This window comes from Saimiri boliviensis, chromosome 18 (assembly GCF_048565385.1).
Source record: "Saimiri boliviensis isolate mSaiBol1 chromosome 18, mSaiBol1.pri, whole genome shotgun sequence".
NCBI classification, from domain to species: Eukaryota; Metazoa; Chordata; class Mammalia; order Primates; family Cebidae; genus Saimiri; species Saimiri boliviensis.
Window position 1 is genome coordinate 39337226 of NC_133466.1, and position 18005 is coordinate 39355230.

The following is an 18005-nucleotide window of genomic DNA, read 5'->3' on the forward strand; positions in this document are numbered from 1 at the left end:
ACTCCCTGTCTTGAACTTTGTGCTGTAATGAGAATAGCTCTTGGTTGAGCATTTATTGTGTGACACAAGCACTATGCATACTATTTGCATTGTCTTATTTAATTTTCATTACATCCCTTTGGAGTGGCTATTGTTACCTATTTTATTGATGAAATTCTGAGAAGTAGTATGTCATATAGCTTAGAAACAGCAAATCTGGCACTTGAACTCAGGTCTCTAATACCAAGTTTGTGGCTATATTTCAGAGTACCCATAATGCCTCTTATGTTACTTATTGTTAGTATAACATATTGTAAATCTTATAATGCCACAGAGTCCTTTGTATCTCAGCCTTTCTAGTCTGGTATGTAATCAAATACCTAAGGGTGACTATAATATTAGGAGTGAGGTGATCACTTTCAACTTCTGGAAAGGTTACATTATTAATTATTTGATAATACAGTCTGAGTATCTCTTTTTTTATATTTTTGAGATGAAGTCTCACTCTGTCACCCAGGCTGGAGTGCGATGGCGTGATCTTAGCTGACTGCAGCCTCCGCCTCCCAGGTTCAAGTGATCCTCCTGTCTCAGCCTCTTGAGTATCTGGGATTACAGGTGTGCACCACCATGCCTGGCTAATTTTTTTTTTTTTTTTTTTTTTTTGGTATTTTTAGTAGAGATGGGGTTTTACCATGTTGGCCAGGGTGGTCTCAAACTCCTGACCTTAAGTGATCCACCTGCCTCGGCCTCCCAAAGTGCTGGGATTACAGGCGTGAGCCACTGTGCCCGGCCCAGTTGAGTATCTCTTAGCTGAAATGCTTGGGACTAAAAATTTGTCAGATTTAAAAATTTTTTTGGACTTTGGAATATTTGCATATATATAAAACAAAGCATATATTTAGGCTTGGGAATGGCCTCCAAGCGTAAACACAAATTTCATTTATGTTATATATACAATAGCCTGAAGGTAATTTTATAAAATATTTTACATGATTTTGTGCATATAGCAAGTTTGATTCCGACTTGCCACATGTGGTCGGGGTGGAATTTTCCACTGTTGCATCATATTGGTGCTTAAAAAGTTTAGGATTTTGGAGCATTTCAGATTCCAGATTTTTGGACTAGGAATGCTCATTTACTGGTTCCTTAAGTAGAAGTATGTCAGGTTCCCTTTAGACTCAATACACAGCTGTATTGAGTCGTGACCATGTTCTTTTGTTTAAGGCTGCTGTACTGAAATGTGCTGTTAACCCCTTGTTTATCAACTCATAACGTGATTAGTATCTTCTTGTGCAGTGTTCTCAGTCTGGAATCCCTTCATCTTCCTTCTGTTTTCACGTTTCCCTTGCTTGGCTAATTTCTCACTTGAAGAACTTAGTTTAGGCATTACCTTGTTTAAGAAGCTTCTTTGACCTTCTGCCCTAACTTGGGGCTGGATAAAGCCCCCTTGTTCTGTATTCCTTCATCGTCTTACATATAAACTGTCATAGTGTCAGAATGTATTTGTATTTATGTTCTAGTCACTCTCACTAGAGGTTGAGCACTTTAGGACAGAAATGATGTTGAAGGCATTTTTGTGTCTACAATGCTTAATGTGCTCTGGTTGAGCACTTCAGGACAGAAATGATTTCGGAGGCATTTTTGTGTCCATAATGCTTAATGTGCTTTAATTGAATTACCATCTGACCAAATTATTAAATCATTGATTTTTTGCTAGTATCAACTTTTCTAGACACTGTAAACCTAAGAGCACTGTATATTATTTTTTCAGTTTGAAGGGCTAATGTATTTGATCAAATAACCATTAGACTAAAAGATAGAGGCAATCTTTGATCTTTCTCTTGTCATATAGCACCACAGCCAAACTGTTCCCAATAATAATTTACCGTATTTTTTGTATGCATGTGTGCATGCATGCATGAATACATTAATGAATGAATGACAGGGTCTCATTTTGTTCCCCAGGCTTTGATGCAGTGGTGTAGCCATGGCTCACTGCAGCTTCAATGGGCCCAAGTGATCCTCCCACCTCAGCCTTCTGAGTAGCCTGGGCTCCAGGCACACATCACCATTCTCAGCTCATTTTTTTTTTTTTAAGTTGTTGTAAAGTCAGAGTCTCATTATGTTCCCCACGCTGGTCTTGGACTTAAGTGATCCTCCTGCTTCAGCCTCCCAGAGTGCTGGGATTACAGATGTGAGCTACTGTGACTGTCCAGTTTATCATATTTTAAAAAGCTATAGCTATGTGTATATTTTAACATAGGTTAAGTAAATTGTACCTCTTTATTCCTTGAAGAGTTGCAAAGAAGTTTGAGTTTTGGGTGAATGTTAACCTTTTAATCGCATTCTGAAAGTATAAATTTAATGCCTTGTTATCAGGCTTCGTAGTAATTCATGCTGTGATTTTTATTTGTATTGCTTATTATGTTTATTCATTGGTGCTTTAATTCCCTAAAACATTTAATTACAGCCTATTTTTCAAGAATAGGACATAATCTTGAAAATTAGTTGCAAAGGTAGTCAAAGTGAAAATAGAACTATTTTATGCCAATCCCAACACTGTTATAATTCTCTAAAGTGACTGCCTTTTTTGAAGGACGTTTTTGTTTGTTTGAGCCTAATAGCTTATAAATAAAGACAGACTCTTAAGGTAAAAGCTAACTCTCTTGGTGGCTTTAGGAACAATGTTTCAAAATGCACAGTAGATATGTATTTAGATGTTTGTTTTTTAAAAAAACTGAAATTTTGACAATAATGGAGAAAAACAAACTGAAATTTTGACAATAATGGAGAAAAACATTAGATACTCTATGTAATAGAGAACACGGGGTTATTTTCCATAAAAAGGTATATCGGAGAATTTATACTTTGACTCGGAAGGGATGTGAAAAGGTTTCGTGATGTTTCCAGGAACTGCCGACTGCACTGATACTTGTTTGTGTGTCAATAGTATTGTCTTCTCTGACTTCCAGAGTAGGCCCTGTGGCCTGCTCCCTATCCTTATGACTGCTACTGCTTCCTGGAATTTATAGCAGTTATCACATGTTACTGTAATTATACCTCTGCAATGCCTGTTTTCTTAGTAGGCTCTAAGGTTTATGAGGCCTGAGAATTGTGGATGTTTGTTTGCTACTATGTAATAGGTGCTTAATATTTATGGAATAAATGATGTGAACTAGTAGAAAACAGGGATTTATTCCCCAAAAGTAATTGCTTTGGTTCATGGTAATGTTTAAAGCACTGTAGATCTTGAAATGCATTATACATAAAGAACAATTGAATTAGCTTTAATATTAGCATGACTTTAGTCCAATTCATTGTATATTTCATAATTTTATTTTGTTTTATTTTGTTTTTGAGACAACATCTCAGTCTGCTGCCCAGGTTTGAGTGCAAGTGGTGCAGCGTTGTTTCACCGCAGCCTCCGCCGCCTGGGTTCAAGCGATTCTTGCAGGTCAGCCTCCTGGGCAGTTGGGACTACAGGTGTGCACCACGACACCTGGCTACTTTTTGTATTTTTTTTTTTTTTTTTTTGTAGTGATGGGGTTTCACCATGTTGTCCAGGCTGGTCTCAAATTCCTGGGCTCAAGTAATCTGCCCTCCTTGGCCTCCCAAAGTGCTGAGATTACAGGCATGAACCACCAGGCCTGGCCTGGCCTGGCTTGTTTTGTTTTATTTTATTTTAGAGAGACAGTCTTGCTCTGATGCCCAGGTTGGAGTGCAGGGGTGCGATCATGGCTCACTTCAACCTCTGCCTCCTGGGTTCAAGTGATTCTCCAGCCTCAGCCTCCTGAGTAGCTGGGATTACAGGTGTGTGCTACCATGCCCAGCTAATTTTTATATTTTTAGTTGAGATGGGGTTTTGCCGTGTTGCTCAGGCTGCTTTTGAACTCCTGAGCTCAAAGTGATCTGCCCACCTCAGCCTCCCAAAGTGCTGGTATTACAGGCATGAGCCACCACGCCTGGCCTGCTTTATTTTTGAGACAGGATCTTGCTCTGTTGCCCAGGCTTCAGTGCCATGGCACAATCATGGCTCACTATAGCCTTGACATGCCAGGTTCAAGCAGTCCTTCTGCCTCAGCCTCTGGAGTGGCTGGGACTACAGGTATCCGCCTCCGTGCTTTGCTAAGCTACTCATTTGTTATCTATCTTGTCTGGATAGTCATTTACTATATTTTGTTTTGGAAGTTATTTTGTACTTAAATCTTGTTCTTTGATAGTTTTGTGAATTATTTAATTCATAATTATGCATTCTTCAAACAAATAATAAAATTGTATTCTAAATATCTTACAGCTTCCTTAGGAATTAAATTCATGTTTTTCACAGTTGATAATGCAAGTGCATTTCTAGATGGATAGAGGTTTCTGGACCTTGCCTACTACCTCTTCTCCATAAATTTATAATCTGCTGTGGGTCTCTGTGGCATTCCCACTGGCTTCGCCACCAGCCGATTGAGAATGGGGCCCTGGAATGCTGCTTATTGCGTTTTACCTTATTCTCTCACTGAGTCAAGTGTAGACACAGCTTCTGTTTATTTCCCATGCTAGATATGGGATGGTTGAAACATCTAGAAAAGGTAAAGGCTCCTAGATAACAAAGGAAATTAATATGGAAAGTAAATTCATTTTACTCATAGAAGTGAGAATCCTCACGTTGCCCCATGGGCTTACATGAACTGGTCTCTGACGTGTCTCTGACTTCCTGGCTTCCTTCCTCTTTTGCTCCTTTGTCACTTGGTTTCCTCATAGTGACTTCCTTGTTGGTTCTTGGACCTTCCTGCATTTCTTTTTTTCTTTTTTTTTTTTTGACGGAGTTTCGCTCTTGTTACCCAGGCTGGAGTGCAATGGCGCGATCTCGGCTCACCGCAACCTCCGCCTCCTGGGTTCAGGCAATTCTCCTGCCTCAGCCTCCTGAGTAGCTGGGATTATAGGCACACGCCACCATGCCCAGCTAATTTTTTGTATTTTTAGTAGAGACGGGGTTTCACTATGTTGACCAGGATGGTCTCGATCTCTTGACCTCGTGATCCACCCTCCTCAGCCTCCCAAAGTGCTGGGATTACAGGCGTGAGCCACCGCGCCCAGCTCCTTCCTGCATTTCTGTACTGTCTACACCAGCCGTTCTCTCTTGCCCTGGATATAATGCATAACTCACTCCCTCCTTCAAGTCCTTGCTCAGATTTTACCTAATGAGAGAGGCCTGCCTTGATCTCTCTATATAAAACTGCCCCCAGCTCCCACCCCTATCTTTGGTTCCCTGTACCCTGTTCTACTCTATTTTTTCCCCATGGTACCTAATTACTTTCTAATATACTTTAAAATTTACACTTGACTTATTTATCATATTGTTAGTGTCTGTCTCTTGTTACTAAAGTATAAGCTTAATAAGGAAGAATTTCTTTATCTGTTTTTGTTTCTTTTATTATAGTGGTGGTTGCTGTAATAAACACGTGTATCCCAAGGACCTAGAACACTGGCGTCTGGTATACAGAAGATGGTCACTGACTATTTGTATAATAAATTGCCCATTTGGCTCTTGCCAGACTGACAGCTTGTGACCAATAACTAGACTGTCTCACACTCTCACCTCTGTCCTCTGTCTTTGTTATATGGCCCTTCTGAGTACACCTGAATTTTTTTTTTTTTTTTTTTTGAGGTGGAGTTTCACTCTTGTTACCCAGGCTGGAGTGCAGTGGCGCGATCTCGGCTCACCGCAACCTCCGCCTCCTGGGTTCAGGCGATTCTCCTGCCTCAGCCTCCTGAGTAGCTGGGATTACAGGCACGCGCCACCATGCCCAGCTAATTTTTTGTATTTTTAGTAGAGACGGGGTTTCACCGTGTTGACCAGGATGGTCTTGATCTCTTGACCTCGTGATCCACCCTCCTCGGCCTCCCAAAGTGCTGGGATTACAGGCTTGAGCTACCGCGCCCGGCTGAATTTTTTTTAAAAGTCTAAATCCAAAAGAGCAAAGCCTAGAGAAATGAAAGAACACCCTTTACAGCCATCTAAATTCTGTTTTCAATCCTCTATGGGATGATTGCTAAAGAGGAGTAAGTATACTCCATTGGAGAGTGGCCATACCCTGTGGTCTAAATATGGCAGCTGTGTTAAACTGTGACTTTCTTTTTCTGTGTATTCTTAAAGCAGTTTTCATTTCCAAATCCGTGATGGTAATGGACGGTGTCACTTCTTATATTGCGCGAAGTTCAACCTGGAACAGAAATGACCATGTAGTGGTAAACTGAATCACCAGGTTAATAGGACTAGGACCAGTATAATGGGTTTGTTCTTTCATACCTGTCTCACATTTAAGTCCTTACGAGTTAGGTAAATTGGGTTCTGGTTCTGACTCTCTAAGTATAGTTACACTGTGTGACCTTTGACCAGATTACTTAATTTATCTGGACTTAGGTTTCTTCAGTATTAAAGTTGAAGTAGATACTTTTTTTTTTTGTCTGTGGAGTTTAGCTGTATAGTGAGAAATATTTTAAACTTTACAATTGTAGTAACTGTCTTTCAAAATGTTCGCACTTCATAATCTTGTTATTGTAAATAAATTTCTACTTAGTAAGGTGCTACGTATTTAAAAACACTTAAGTACTTTCATAAGAGAAACCGATTTGTGATAATTGGTTAGCTTTGAAGTAACTAGAAAATGGAATCTTCAGCCACAATAGATAACCCAGAGTTAGATTGTCTCCGTGCCTCCGTTTTCTCTTCCTTGTTTCCCATAGTCTCTGTCCTTTGGATTATCCATTGTGCAGTTTTACTTTATTTGCTTAGAGAACAAAAGGATGATCCTTTAAAGGTATTTTTCATGAATTTGCTTTTGAATCTATATTTTATTCCTCATTGCGCCCCCTAGCTTCCAGCAGATTTTCTTGTGCTTAATAGGTGCTCGTTAAATGTTGATTGAATTAATGAATTTGCATTTATTTTTCTTTAATACTAAATTAACAAAGAAAGTGATTTTAAAATTTCTATTATTTTAAGAAAGGTGACTCTTGTGATGCTGGGACTTGATAATGCTGGTAAAACCGCAACAGCAAAGGGAATCCAAGGAGGTAAGCTGAAGATATTTATGTGCTTTCTGAACTCTATCAAATTATTCTGAATTATTTATTTATGTTAACTTGCTTTATTCCTAGTGATTTGGTACAGATACTGTGTACTCCATTACTTTATATTCTTAGTATACTTGTGACTCATATGACAAATAGGTTCTGGCTTAATGGGGCCAGATTATTATCATGTTTCAGATTCGAATATATGCAGAGATGCACAGGCTTCTTGAGGCCTTTGATCCGCTAAGAGGGATAGTATCTGCATTCTGGACAACAGGAAGAAAAATGTTAAAAGATGACCTACCCCAGCTTTTAAGAATACTCATCTTCTTCTTATGTTTTCCTGGCCAGAAGTTAGTCACATGGCTATGCTTAGATGAAAGAGAGGTAGAAGTATAGTTAGTCAGCATAGTTCTCTTTGAATCTCTTGATGCTTTTTGTAATATGAAATGTAATTTTTTTTTTTTTTTTTGAGACAGAGTTTCGCTCTTGTTACCCAGGCTGGAGTGCAATGGTGCGATCTCGGCTCACCGCAACCTCTGCCTCCCGGGTTCAAGCAATTCTCCTGACTCAGCCTCCTGAGCAGCTGGGACCACAGGCACGCGCCACCATGCCCAGCTGATTTTTTGTATTTTTAGTAGAGACGGGGTTTCACCACATTGACCAGGATGGTCTCGATCTCTCGACCTCATGATTCACCCGCCTCGGCCTCCCAAAGTGCTGGAATTACAGGCTTGAGCCACCGCGCCCGGCCATATGTAATTTTTATAATTAAGTTATAGATAGGACCTCTATATCATTAAATGGCTTTATATCATACATACTGCATCTCATTGAATGTTGGATATGTGTCATATATATTACATCGGATTGAGTGTTTCTCATTGAATGCTGGCTAATCATTTTTTTTTTTTAAATTTTTAATTTATTGGGGTTTTTTTTTGGTAGAGATGGGATCTCCCCATGTTGCCCAAGCTGGTCTGGAATGCCTGGCCTCAAGCTACCTTTCTGCCTTGGCCTTCAAGAGTACTAGGATTATAAACATGAGCCACCATGCCTAGCCCGGCCAGCTAATCTTAATTTAAGGCTTTGTGCTACAGTATAGCAGTGTCTGCACTAGTGACTTTGTTGGGCACCTAAAATCACTAGTCATGCATCCAAAGTGGGTCCCCGACCCTGGGGCTATGGACTGATACGGGTCTGTGGCCTGTCAGGAACCAGGCTGCAAAGCAGGAAGTAAGCGGCCGGCCAGTGAGTGAAGCTTTGTCTCTATTTATAGCCTCTCTCCATCACTTGCGTTACTACCTGAGCGCCACCTCCTGTCAGATGAGTGGTGGCATTAGATTCTTAGGACCATGAACCCTATGTGAACCTTATGTGCAAGTGATCTAGGTTATGTGCTCCTTATGAGAATCTAATGCCTAATGATCTGTCGGTGTCTCCCATCGCTCCCAGATGGGACCATCTGGTTGCTGGAAAACAAGCTTAGGGGTCCCACTGACTACATTATGGTGAGTTTTAGAATTATTTCATTACGTGTTACAATGTAATAGTAATAGAAATAAAGTGCACTATAAATGTAATGTGCTTGAATCATCCCGAAACCAGCTCCACCCTCCAATCTATGGAAAAATTGTCTTTCGCAAAACTGGTCCCTGATACCAAAAAGGTTGAGGACCACTGATCTAAAGGGTAAGAACTGAGAGAAAAGCGTAACATGTATTTGTTTCTGGAAACTGAGGTATCATGCTTACTAAATAGTGGAAGGGCATTTATTAACAGGTTGCAAAACTCACTGTTGGAGAAAAGCATTTTCTCATCTCAAATGCTACTGTATAATATTAAGTACCTATTATTGTGTATGACTTTTTCTAAAGCCTGTGTTTATGCTATCTTCTATGTTATGTCTTCACAGAGCACTCATCATCTTTATTTAAACCAGTGGTCAGCAAACTTTTCTGTAAAGGGCTGGATAGCAAATATTTTAGACCTTGTGGTCATACATTCTCTTTCCGAACTACAAAACTTTGACACTGTAATGTGAAAGCAGCCATAGATGATTTGTATACAGGCTGGGCACGGTGGCTTATGCCTGTAATCCCAGCACTTTGGGAGACCGAGGCAGGCAGATCATGAGGTCAAGAGATCAAGACCATCCTGGCCAACATGGTGAAACCCTGCCTCTACTAAAAATATAAAAATTAGCTGAGCATGGTGGTGCACGCCTGAGTCCCAGCTACTCGGGAGGCTAAGGCAGTAGAATCACTTGAACCCGGGAGGCGGAGGTTGCAGTGAGCCAAAATCGCGCCACTGCACTCCAGCCTGGCAACAGAGTGAGACTTTGTCTCAAAAAAAGGAAGCTGTTGTGAAAAAAAAAAAAAAAAATAGAATGAATAAAACCTAGCATTTGAAAGCACAGCAGGGAGACTGTAGTTAATAATAATTTAATTGAAAATTTAGAAACAACTGAAAGAGTAACACAAAGAACAAATGCTTCAGGGAATACATACCCAATTTTTCATGATGAAATCATTATGCATTGCATGCCTATACAGAAATGCCTCGTGTACCTCATAATATACGCACCTACTATGTACTCACAAAAATAAACGAGGAAAAAAATAGCTATCATTGATAAACAAATTAGCCATGCATTGTGGCGCATTTCTAGTCTAGCTACTCTAGAGGCTGAGACAGGAGGATAGCTCAAGCCCAGGAGTTTGAGATTACAGTGAGCTGTGATCACGCCACTGAACTTCAGCCTGGGTGACAAAGTGAGACCCTGTCTCTAACACACACACACACACACACACACACACACACACACACACAGAAGGATCTGTTGAGGACTATCCTGGGCAACATAGTGAACGCAACTCCAAAAAATTAGAAATAATTAAATCTAAATAGAATCTGAATATAAAAAAGAAGCTATTGTGGCAGTATAAATGAAAGAAACTGAGGGTTTGGATTTAGGCAATGGCAATGCAGTCAGAGAGGAGGGAGACACATCTGAAAAGAAACTAGCAGATAACTTTTTCTCAATTTCACATGGAAACTAAAAAAAAAATAAAAGGCCGAGAAGTAAGAAAAGAACCAGAAATAAAAGATCAGTAGACAGGCTCTCTAGTTAAATAAGTAGGACAACATAAAAATCTAAAGGCAAGAGCAGACTTAAATCTAGGAAGCTTCAGGTAGTTCTATGAAATTAGAGTCTTAAAAAAAATTCCAAGTAAGAAATTGAAGAGTAAATATGGGATGAAGGACAAAAACAGAATGCGGGTAGGGCTCAAAGTTGAAGGCAGCTTTGGCATTCAGCATTTTCTGGACTCAGAGACAGGAACTTAGGGATATGTGGAGGTGGAATACATAAGAGAAAGAAAGAGGATGTTTTAAGTACACTCAGTACACGGAATAAATTAGGTAATCTGATTAGCACATTCTTAGGTGCCTGTGCCCCCGAACGTCAGGCTTTAACAGAATGGATGGAAGGAGGTTAGATAAGGCGTCATGGCCTCCAGGTCGGATCTGGTCTGACACTTGTTTTTGTATGGCCCACAAGCTAAGAATGTGATTTGCATTTTAAATGACCGAAAAAAGATTGAAAATATTTTATAGCACATGAAAATTACAAAATTTCAGTGCCATGAATAAACTTTCAGTGGAGCTTGGCCATGCTCATTTGTATATGGATTTCATTTTTTTATTTTTACCATAATTTATACAAGCCTCAATTTTTTTTTTTTTTTTTTTTTTTTTTTTTTTTTTGAGATAGAGTCATACTCTGTCATCCAGGCTGGAGTGCAGTGGCGCGATCTCGGCTCACTCAACCTTCATCTTCTGGGTTCAAGAAATTCTCTTGCCTCAGCCTCCTGAGTAGCTAGGATTACAAGTGTGTGCCACCACACCTAGCTAATTTTGGTATTTTTAGTAGAGAACGGGGTTTTGCCTGGTCTCGATCTCTTGACCTTGTGATCCACCTGCCTCGGCCTCCCAAAGTGTTGGGATTACAGGCATGAGCCACTGCGCCCGGCCCTCAATAGCATCTTGATATAAAAGTAACACTTCTTCCTGGAACTTCTTTAAATTAACTTCTCTTCTTCATGGTTTTGAAATCAACTTCCCTTCTTCTTCAACCTCTGTTAGAACAAGGTTCATTTGTTCTTACAGAGACCTAAAATAACAGTGGTTTAACAAGATAGATGTTTTATTTCTTTCTCTTAACAGCCTAGGCAAAAGTAGTCTAGGACAGGTTTGGCAGCTCCATGGTGTTAGTGAGCAATTCTTTTGTTCTGTTTGCTTTGCCATCCCCCGTGTTCTTCCTCACCTACATGGTCAAAGGCAGTTCACTACAAAATGGGCATTTCAGCTAGAAGGAAGAGGTAAAGGGTAAGGGGAAGCCATTCTCCTTTCCTTTAGGAGCCGAACCAGAAGCTGCTGCATCATTTTAGTTCACACACCATTGACTAGAAGCAGTGGTGTTCTGCACCTGCTGTTCATATTGGCCCATTATCAACTAGAGAGAGACGATTATGCGTCTCCCTTCCCAACTCTGTTCAGGTACCTCACATTGCTAGTTAGAGATACACCATGGTTGAAGTATTTATACTGTGAAAATTGGCAGGTACCATACACGTATCAGGGTTTTCCTCCTCCAGATATTTAACTAGCTAGACTCCACTCATGGCCACCCCTACCTGCCATAATAGTTGGGGATTATAGTCTGTCATAAGCAGTCATGAGCCTAGATTTAAAAAATCTAGGATTCTCTGCTATCAAATAGTGTTTTCTAATAGGGAACTGTTGTTATTTTTGGTATGAAAATTATTTGTGTGGCTTGGTCCCTAGCATAGTTGGATATTCACATGTCTTCATTATATTGTAGTTATTTGTGAAGAGAAGAAAACAAATTATAATTACTTGTGTATGTGTGTGTGTGTATTTTATATGTAGTTATATATATATATATATATATATACACATATATACATACACACATACACACGTACATATTTTCCCAGTAGACTTAGAGCTCTGTGAGCTCAGAAGATGGATTTTCTGATCCATGATAGAAATGTTCCATATTGGCTCTGTCCAGTAGGGTGGACCACTAGCCACATGTGGCTTTTTTTTTTTTTTTTAGCTCTCAATGCTACCCAGGCTGGTCTCAAATTCCTGATCCTAGGCGATCCTTTTGCCTCTGCCTCTCAGAGTGCTGAGATTACAGTCCTGGGCCACTGTACCCAGCCACCACATAATGGCTTTTGAAAACTTGAAATGTAACTGATGCAACTGAGGAGATGATCTCTATGAGATCAGAAGAACCATGCATATTACTTGGCTTGTAAGAAATGCTCAAAAATTTATTGATTCTATATTTGAATTTTATTTTGGACTTTCTAGAGATTATGTCTTACCATATATACTTTACTGAAATTCTCAGAATTGGGGACCATATATCTTTGTGTTCCTGGTTCTTGTATGATTTCTCATCTATAAGAGGCCCTAAATATGTACAAGGATAGATGGATAAATATATGGAAGGACACGAGAAAGGATGGATGTATGGGACAGCAGCTTCAGTTATCTCAGTGGTTTGGTGTTGTAGTATTGAGCCCTATATGCTTTGTGCTGAATGCTAAGGATACAAAGACATGGACCCATGTGTTGAGAAGGTATAGGCTATTGTGAAGCTCCACAGAAGACAAGAGTATTATGTTAGAGGTAAAGGTGATAATAGAAGTAGGAGGAATCGTCGGAGAAGGATTTATGGGAAAGTTGTACCCAAATTGTAAAACACAAATGCTGAGTAGGAACCTGAGGAAAGAATAGAAGGTGTTCCATGTATCAAAAGAATCAGGCTTTGGAAGTCCTGAAGACCTTTGTTTGAGGCCTGCCTCTGCCTACCACGTAACCTTGAAAAAAATTTCTTCATCTGAATTGGTTTGCTGGGCATATTGCCATAATTTTATCTGTGCTTACATTGCTCCCTCTGCCTAAAATATAGTTCTCCCTTCTATGTTACAATTATGTAGCTTTTATGTGTTCACTTGCAATGAAGTCTTCATTCCAAGATTTTATTTCTTTTCTGAAAGCCTTTCTAAGACTGTAACTCGCCCCTCCTTCTTTTCACCTTCCTTCCCTTGAATTCCTGTCTCTAGGTTATTTTGTTTAAAGAACATAACAAATTCTATGTTATTCCTGTTAATATTCTGCTTCTCCGTATTACATTGTACTTTGAGGACAGCAGTAATATCTAATTCATCTTTGCACCCTTGATACCTAACAGAGTCCTGGTACCAAGGAGTTGTTTGATGCATGTTAGTTACCTTATTCCTATTTCAGCATAGCTGATTTGTTTTCACTAATGATTTCCTGGGATTCCTCTCTATTCATACTGAAAGACAGCTGCCTGTTTTATTCACACAAACTAGTTCTGGTTAGGCTTAGATCACATTTTTAAATGTAATCCTGTTTCTGGGAAATCATGCTGCTTGTATGTCTAACTTTATCTTTTTCACTTTCTAGATAATGAAAACATTAGCAAAAGTATGACTTGTAGTGGCTCCTAAGTTTCTCAGGTGCTGTGTAAACTTCACTAAGGTGCTTACCAAGAGATTGGTGTGTTGTAAGCTTGTTTCTCAGTCACACATAAGTCTAGCGAATGTGTTTCAAATGAATCTTTTGTAAGAGCGAATGTTTTGCTAAATGTGGGAATATGACCCTCTAAACACTGGTGGTGTTCAGTAGAATTTTCTGCCGTGATAGAAATGTTCCATATTGGCTCTGTCCAGTAGGGTGGACCACTAGCCACATGTGGCTTTTTTTTTTTTTTTTAAGCTCTCTATGTTACCTAGGCTGGTCTCAAATTCCTGATCCTAGGCGATCCTTTCGCCTCTGCCTCTCAAAGTACTGAGTTTACAGGCCTGGGCCACTGTACCCAGCCACCACATATGGCTTTTGAAAACTTGAAATGTAACTGATGCAACCAAGAAAATGAATTTTTAATTTAATTTTAGTTTATTTAAATTTAAAAAGTTTCATGTGGCATGTGGCTATTGTTTTGATCATGCAGCTCTGAACAATGTCCTTTGGGATAATATTTATAGTGAATTCCAGTAATGAAGAAAGAATAGCGGAGGTAAATATGAAGCTTGCACTCTTCTCTACAGCCATGAGTCAGCAGGTTCCATTAATGTTTCATGAGTTCTTTTCTATTCCTTTATTTTCATGGCTCTCTGAAAAGAGGCTATCACTATCACTTCCGGTCAGTCTAGAGACTTTTGCAAGATTAATCTTAATAAAATACTATTTCGGTCACCTTAATTATATCATTGGTCTGCCAGATATTTTCAGTGGCTCCTTGTTCTCCATCTTCAGAACGCTCTTCTGTTTGCATTCATAATCTTAAGGATTTGCTGCAGGCACAATGTTCAATTTGTTCATATTCCTTTACTTTGCCATTACCCTTCCCCATCTGCCTGTTTAAATCCCACACAGCTTTAAGGCCTAAATTCCGTCTCTCCTGTGACATCTTCTGTGATCCTCAGGTATCTAAATTCCGTCTCTCCTGTGATGTCTTCTATGATACTCAGGTATCTAAATTCTGTCTCTCCTGTGATGTCTTCTATGATCCTCAGGATCTAAATTCCGTCTCCTGTGATCCTCAGGTATCTAAATTCTGTCTCTCCTGTGACGTCTTCTGTGATCCTCAGGTATCTTTTACACTTCTTACTATCGTTACCACTCCTCAGCGGTTCATATGCATCCTATACCTTCTTTGTGTTTTCATAGAAAGCCAGAAAAATTCAATGATGTATTTCCTGGAACATCCAAAATCAGTTTCTATAGAAAGAATGAAATCTACTTTTTGTTGCAAGCTGCCCTTTAAGGTCTGTTTATTGCAAATATAGCTTTAATTTGGCTAATTAAAAAAAAGAGTGGTCTTATTATTTATAGCTTCTCTCATACTTCTAAGCTCTTCTGTTCTCTAAGTGTTCATGGTTTTCTTTATAACTACACAGATGTTGTAACAGCCCTTGTGGATGGCTGTGGTATTGAAAGATTGACATTTTTCTTGTTTGTAACTTGGACAGTAAATAGCCATAAAGACAAGAGTTTATTCATTTATTAATTCAACAGATGCTTTTTTTTTTTTTTTTGAGACGGAGTTTCGCTCTTGTTACCCAGGCTGGAGTGCAATGGCGCGAACTCGGCTCACCGCAACCTCCGCCTCCTGGGTTCAAGCAATTCTCCTGCCTCAGCCTCCTGAGTAGCTGGGATTACAGGCATGCGCCACCATGCCCAGCTAATTTTTTGTATTTTTAGTAGAGACGGGGTTTCACCATGTTGACCAGGATGGTCCCGATCTCTCGACCTCGTGATCAACCCGCCTCGGCCTCCCAAAGTGCTGGGATTACAGGCTTGAGCCACCGCGCCCGGCCTCAACAGATGCTTATTAAGTACTGATTACATGCTAGGTGCAGGTGTTATATCAGGGGAAAAAAAGATTCCTATCTGCATGGAGTAAAATTTCTAGTTTGATATTCTGGCTTGTTCCCAAACCAGTATGCTTTCATATAATATTTATTGTGTAAGTGAATGCTAAATATTCCACTTGGTGCTAAAATATGACAAGTAACACTCTTTGTGTCAGTTTTGTTGAAAAATTGACATTACCAATTAAAGTCTAAACTTTTTTTTTTTTTTTTTGTATAATTTTAAACAGAATGCCCTGAAGATATAGGTCCTACTGTTGGATTTTCAAAAATTAACCTTAGACAAGGAAAGTTTGAAGTCACCATCTTTGACTTGGGAGGTGGAAAAAGAATTCGGGGAATCTGGAAGAATTACTTCGCTGAGTCCTTCGGGGTCATATTTGTTGTGGATTCAAGTGATGAAGAGAGAATGGAAGAGACAAAAGAGGCTATGTCCGAAGTGCTGAGACACCCTAGGATATCGGGAAAGCCTGTGTTGGTGTAAGTAATGTTAGCGTCTCTGTTAAGGTAGGGACGGTTGCATTGCCACTAAAGAGATTTACGTGTTACAAACTATTGAATAAGCTAAAATAGTCATGGTTTAGTATACTAAAATGTATGTAATTAACTGGGAGTTGTTAATTTACTGAGGCCTTGTTATAATGCTGTCTGTAGGGTAAAAGGGTTACGGCGAATTCGTAGATATTCAAATATAAACTCATTGTTTTATGTGGTAGTTTTCTTTTTATCGAATTTTTTATTTTGAAATACTCCCATTAACAAGGTTCTAAAGTATCTTTTAATTTTTTCCTCTTTTAATAACTTGCATTTGGCTTTTGTCCTTTTTTTCTTGAAGAATATTCTTGTTTGAGGGTTATGTAAATGGTTTATTTTTCTAATACTACATTGATTCCTCGATTTTAACTTCTACATTTCCATGTTGGACATGTGATTTGTTATCAAATTAAATGTACACTTATAAGATTTCATCCATATGGGTGAACATTTTTAAAAAACGAAATGACAAAAAACTTGTGCATTACCAGCCCTCGTAGCATTGATGCATGGTAAACGGTAGATGGCGCTGTAACTGTGCGGCATCGCAAAGTGAACTTGGAATCAACCGCCTTTGCCTTCTTGTTTCTTTTCCCTTGTTCTTGTGGTTCATTATTAAGGATTTAAAAAAAAATCAACCTATCATGTGGTTAGATGAAAAATTGTAGAGTTTCTCACTGGTCTTCAGTGGTAAATGAACACTTTTAAATGAGACAGTTTGGAATCTGTAAAGTTAAAACAGTATTACATCATTTGCTGGTAAAGTTTATATTTTTAAATTTTTGCACATTTAACTAATTAGAGAAGTTATTTGATTTGTATAAGAAATTCTCACGTTTATTGAAGCTGAAGGAAAACTTTATTTATTTATTTTATTTTATTTATTTATTTTTTTGAGGCGGAGTTTCGCTCTTGTTGCCCAGGCTGGAGTGCAATGGCTGCGATCCCTGCTCACCGCAACCTCCGCCTCCTGGGTTCAGGCAATTCTCCTGCCTCAGCCTCCTGAGTAGCTGGGATTACAGGCACGCGCCACCATGCCCAGCTAATTTCTTGTATTTTTAGTAGAGACGGGGTTTCACCTTGTTGACCAGGATGGTCTCGATCTCTTGACCTCGTGGTCCACCTGCCTGGGCCTCCCAAAGTGCTGGGATTACAGGCGTGAGCCACCGCGCCCGGCACTGAAGGAAAACTTTTAACAGAAATATGTATGAAGAGAGAACTTTGCTGAACTCCATAGACTAAATTGGTGTGTACAAATATTTAAGCAGGGAATCAGTGATTTCTAGACTAAAGTAAAAAACATTAGTGATGGTTTTTTTGTAAAACAATATTTTGTACTTTTTAAAAAACGATTCATTTGCTTTTTTTCATTTACTGTTTTATGGATTTATTCATTAATACGTGCATTAATTCAACAAATACTTATTTGAGCATCTACTATTTGCCAAGCATTGCTGGGGTTGGGGCTGTGTTTGAGAATAAAAATAACAAAAATCCACGTTAGAGCTCAGCAGCTTATATTCTAGGAGGTGAGATATACACTAAATATAATTAAGTTATATATTAGATGAGTGTATTGAAAACAACGAAGCAAGTCAAAGAATATCAGAAAGCCTGTGGCGGTAGTGATGACAAGGCTATGCTGCTCTTATAATTAGGATGATCCTAATAGGCCTTACTGAGAAACTGACATTGGAAGTGAGAGAGTCGGTCATGCAACTATCTGTGGAAATGCCTCAAAGTAGGGGTATACAGTTGTTAAGTGACTACACTGATTACTGAGTAGTCAAATAACTATCAGCAAAATATCTGCTTTCAATTCTGTCACCTATCTCAGCTAGTGAATTTCCTGAATAGAAAATAAAATATACAACTAGTGTGACTGCTTCACCCTTATAAACTAAACTCATAGTTAGTGAGAACTCAACA

General features: G+C 39.1%; 1 protein-coding gene across 6 annotated transcripts in view; it reads left to right on the plus strand.

Moving 5' to 3' along the window:
* Positions 1 to 18005, plus strand: part of ARL13B (ARF like GTPase 13B) — an 81975-nt gene that overhangs the window by 18234 nt on the left and 45736 nt on the right. For 5 of the 6 annotated variants that reach the window (XM_074389166.1, XM_010338914.2, XM_010338916.3 and 2 more), the window contains 2 exons: positions 6974 to 7044; positions 15773 to 16022. In XM_074389166.1, the coding sequence (XP_074245267.1) occupies positions 6990 to 7044; positions 15773 to 16022 (305 nt within the window). In that variant the 5' untranslated portion in view covers positions 6974 to 6989. The remainder of the gene's footprint in view (positions 1 to 6973; positions 7045 to 15772; positions 16023 to 18005) is intronic. The other variant, XM_010338917.2, reaches the window with a different exon arrangement.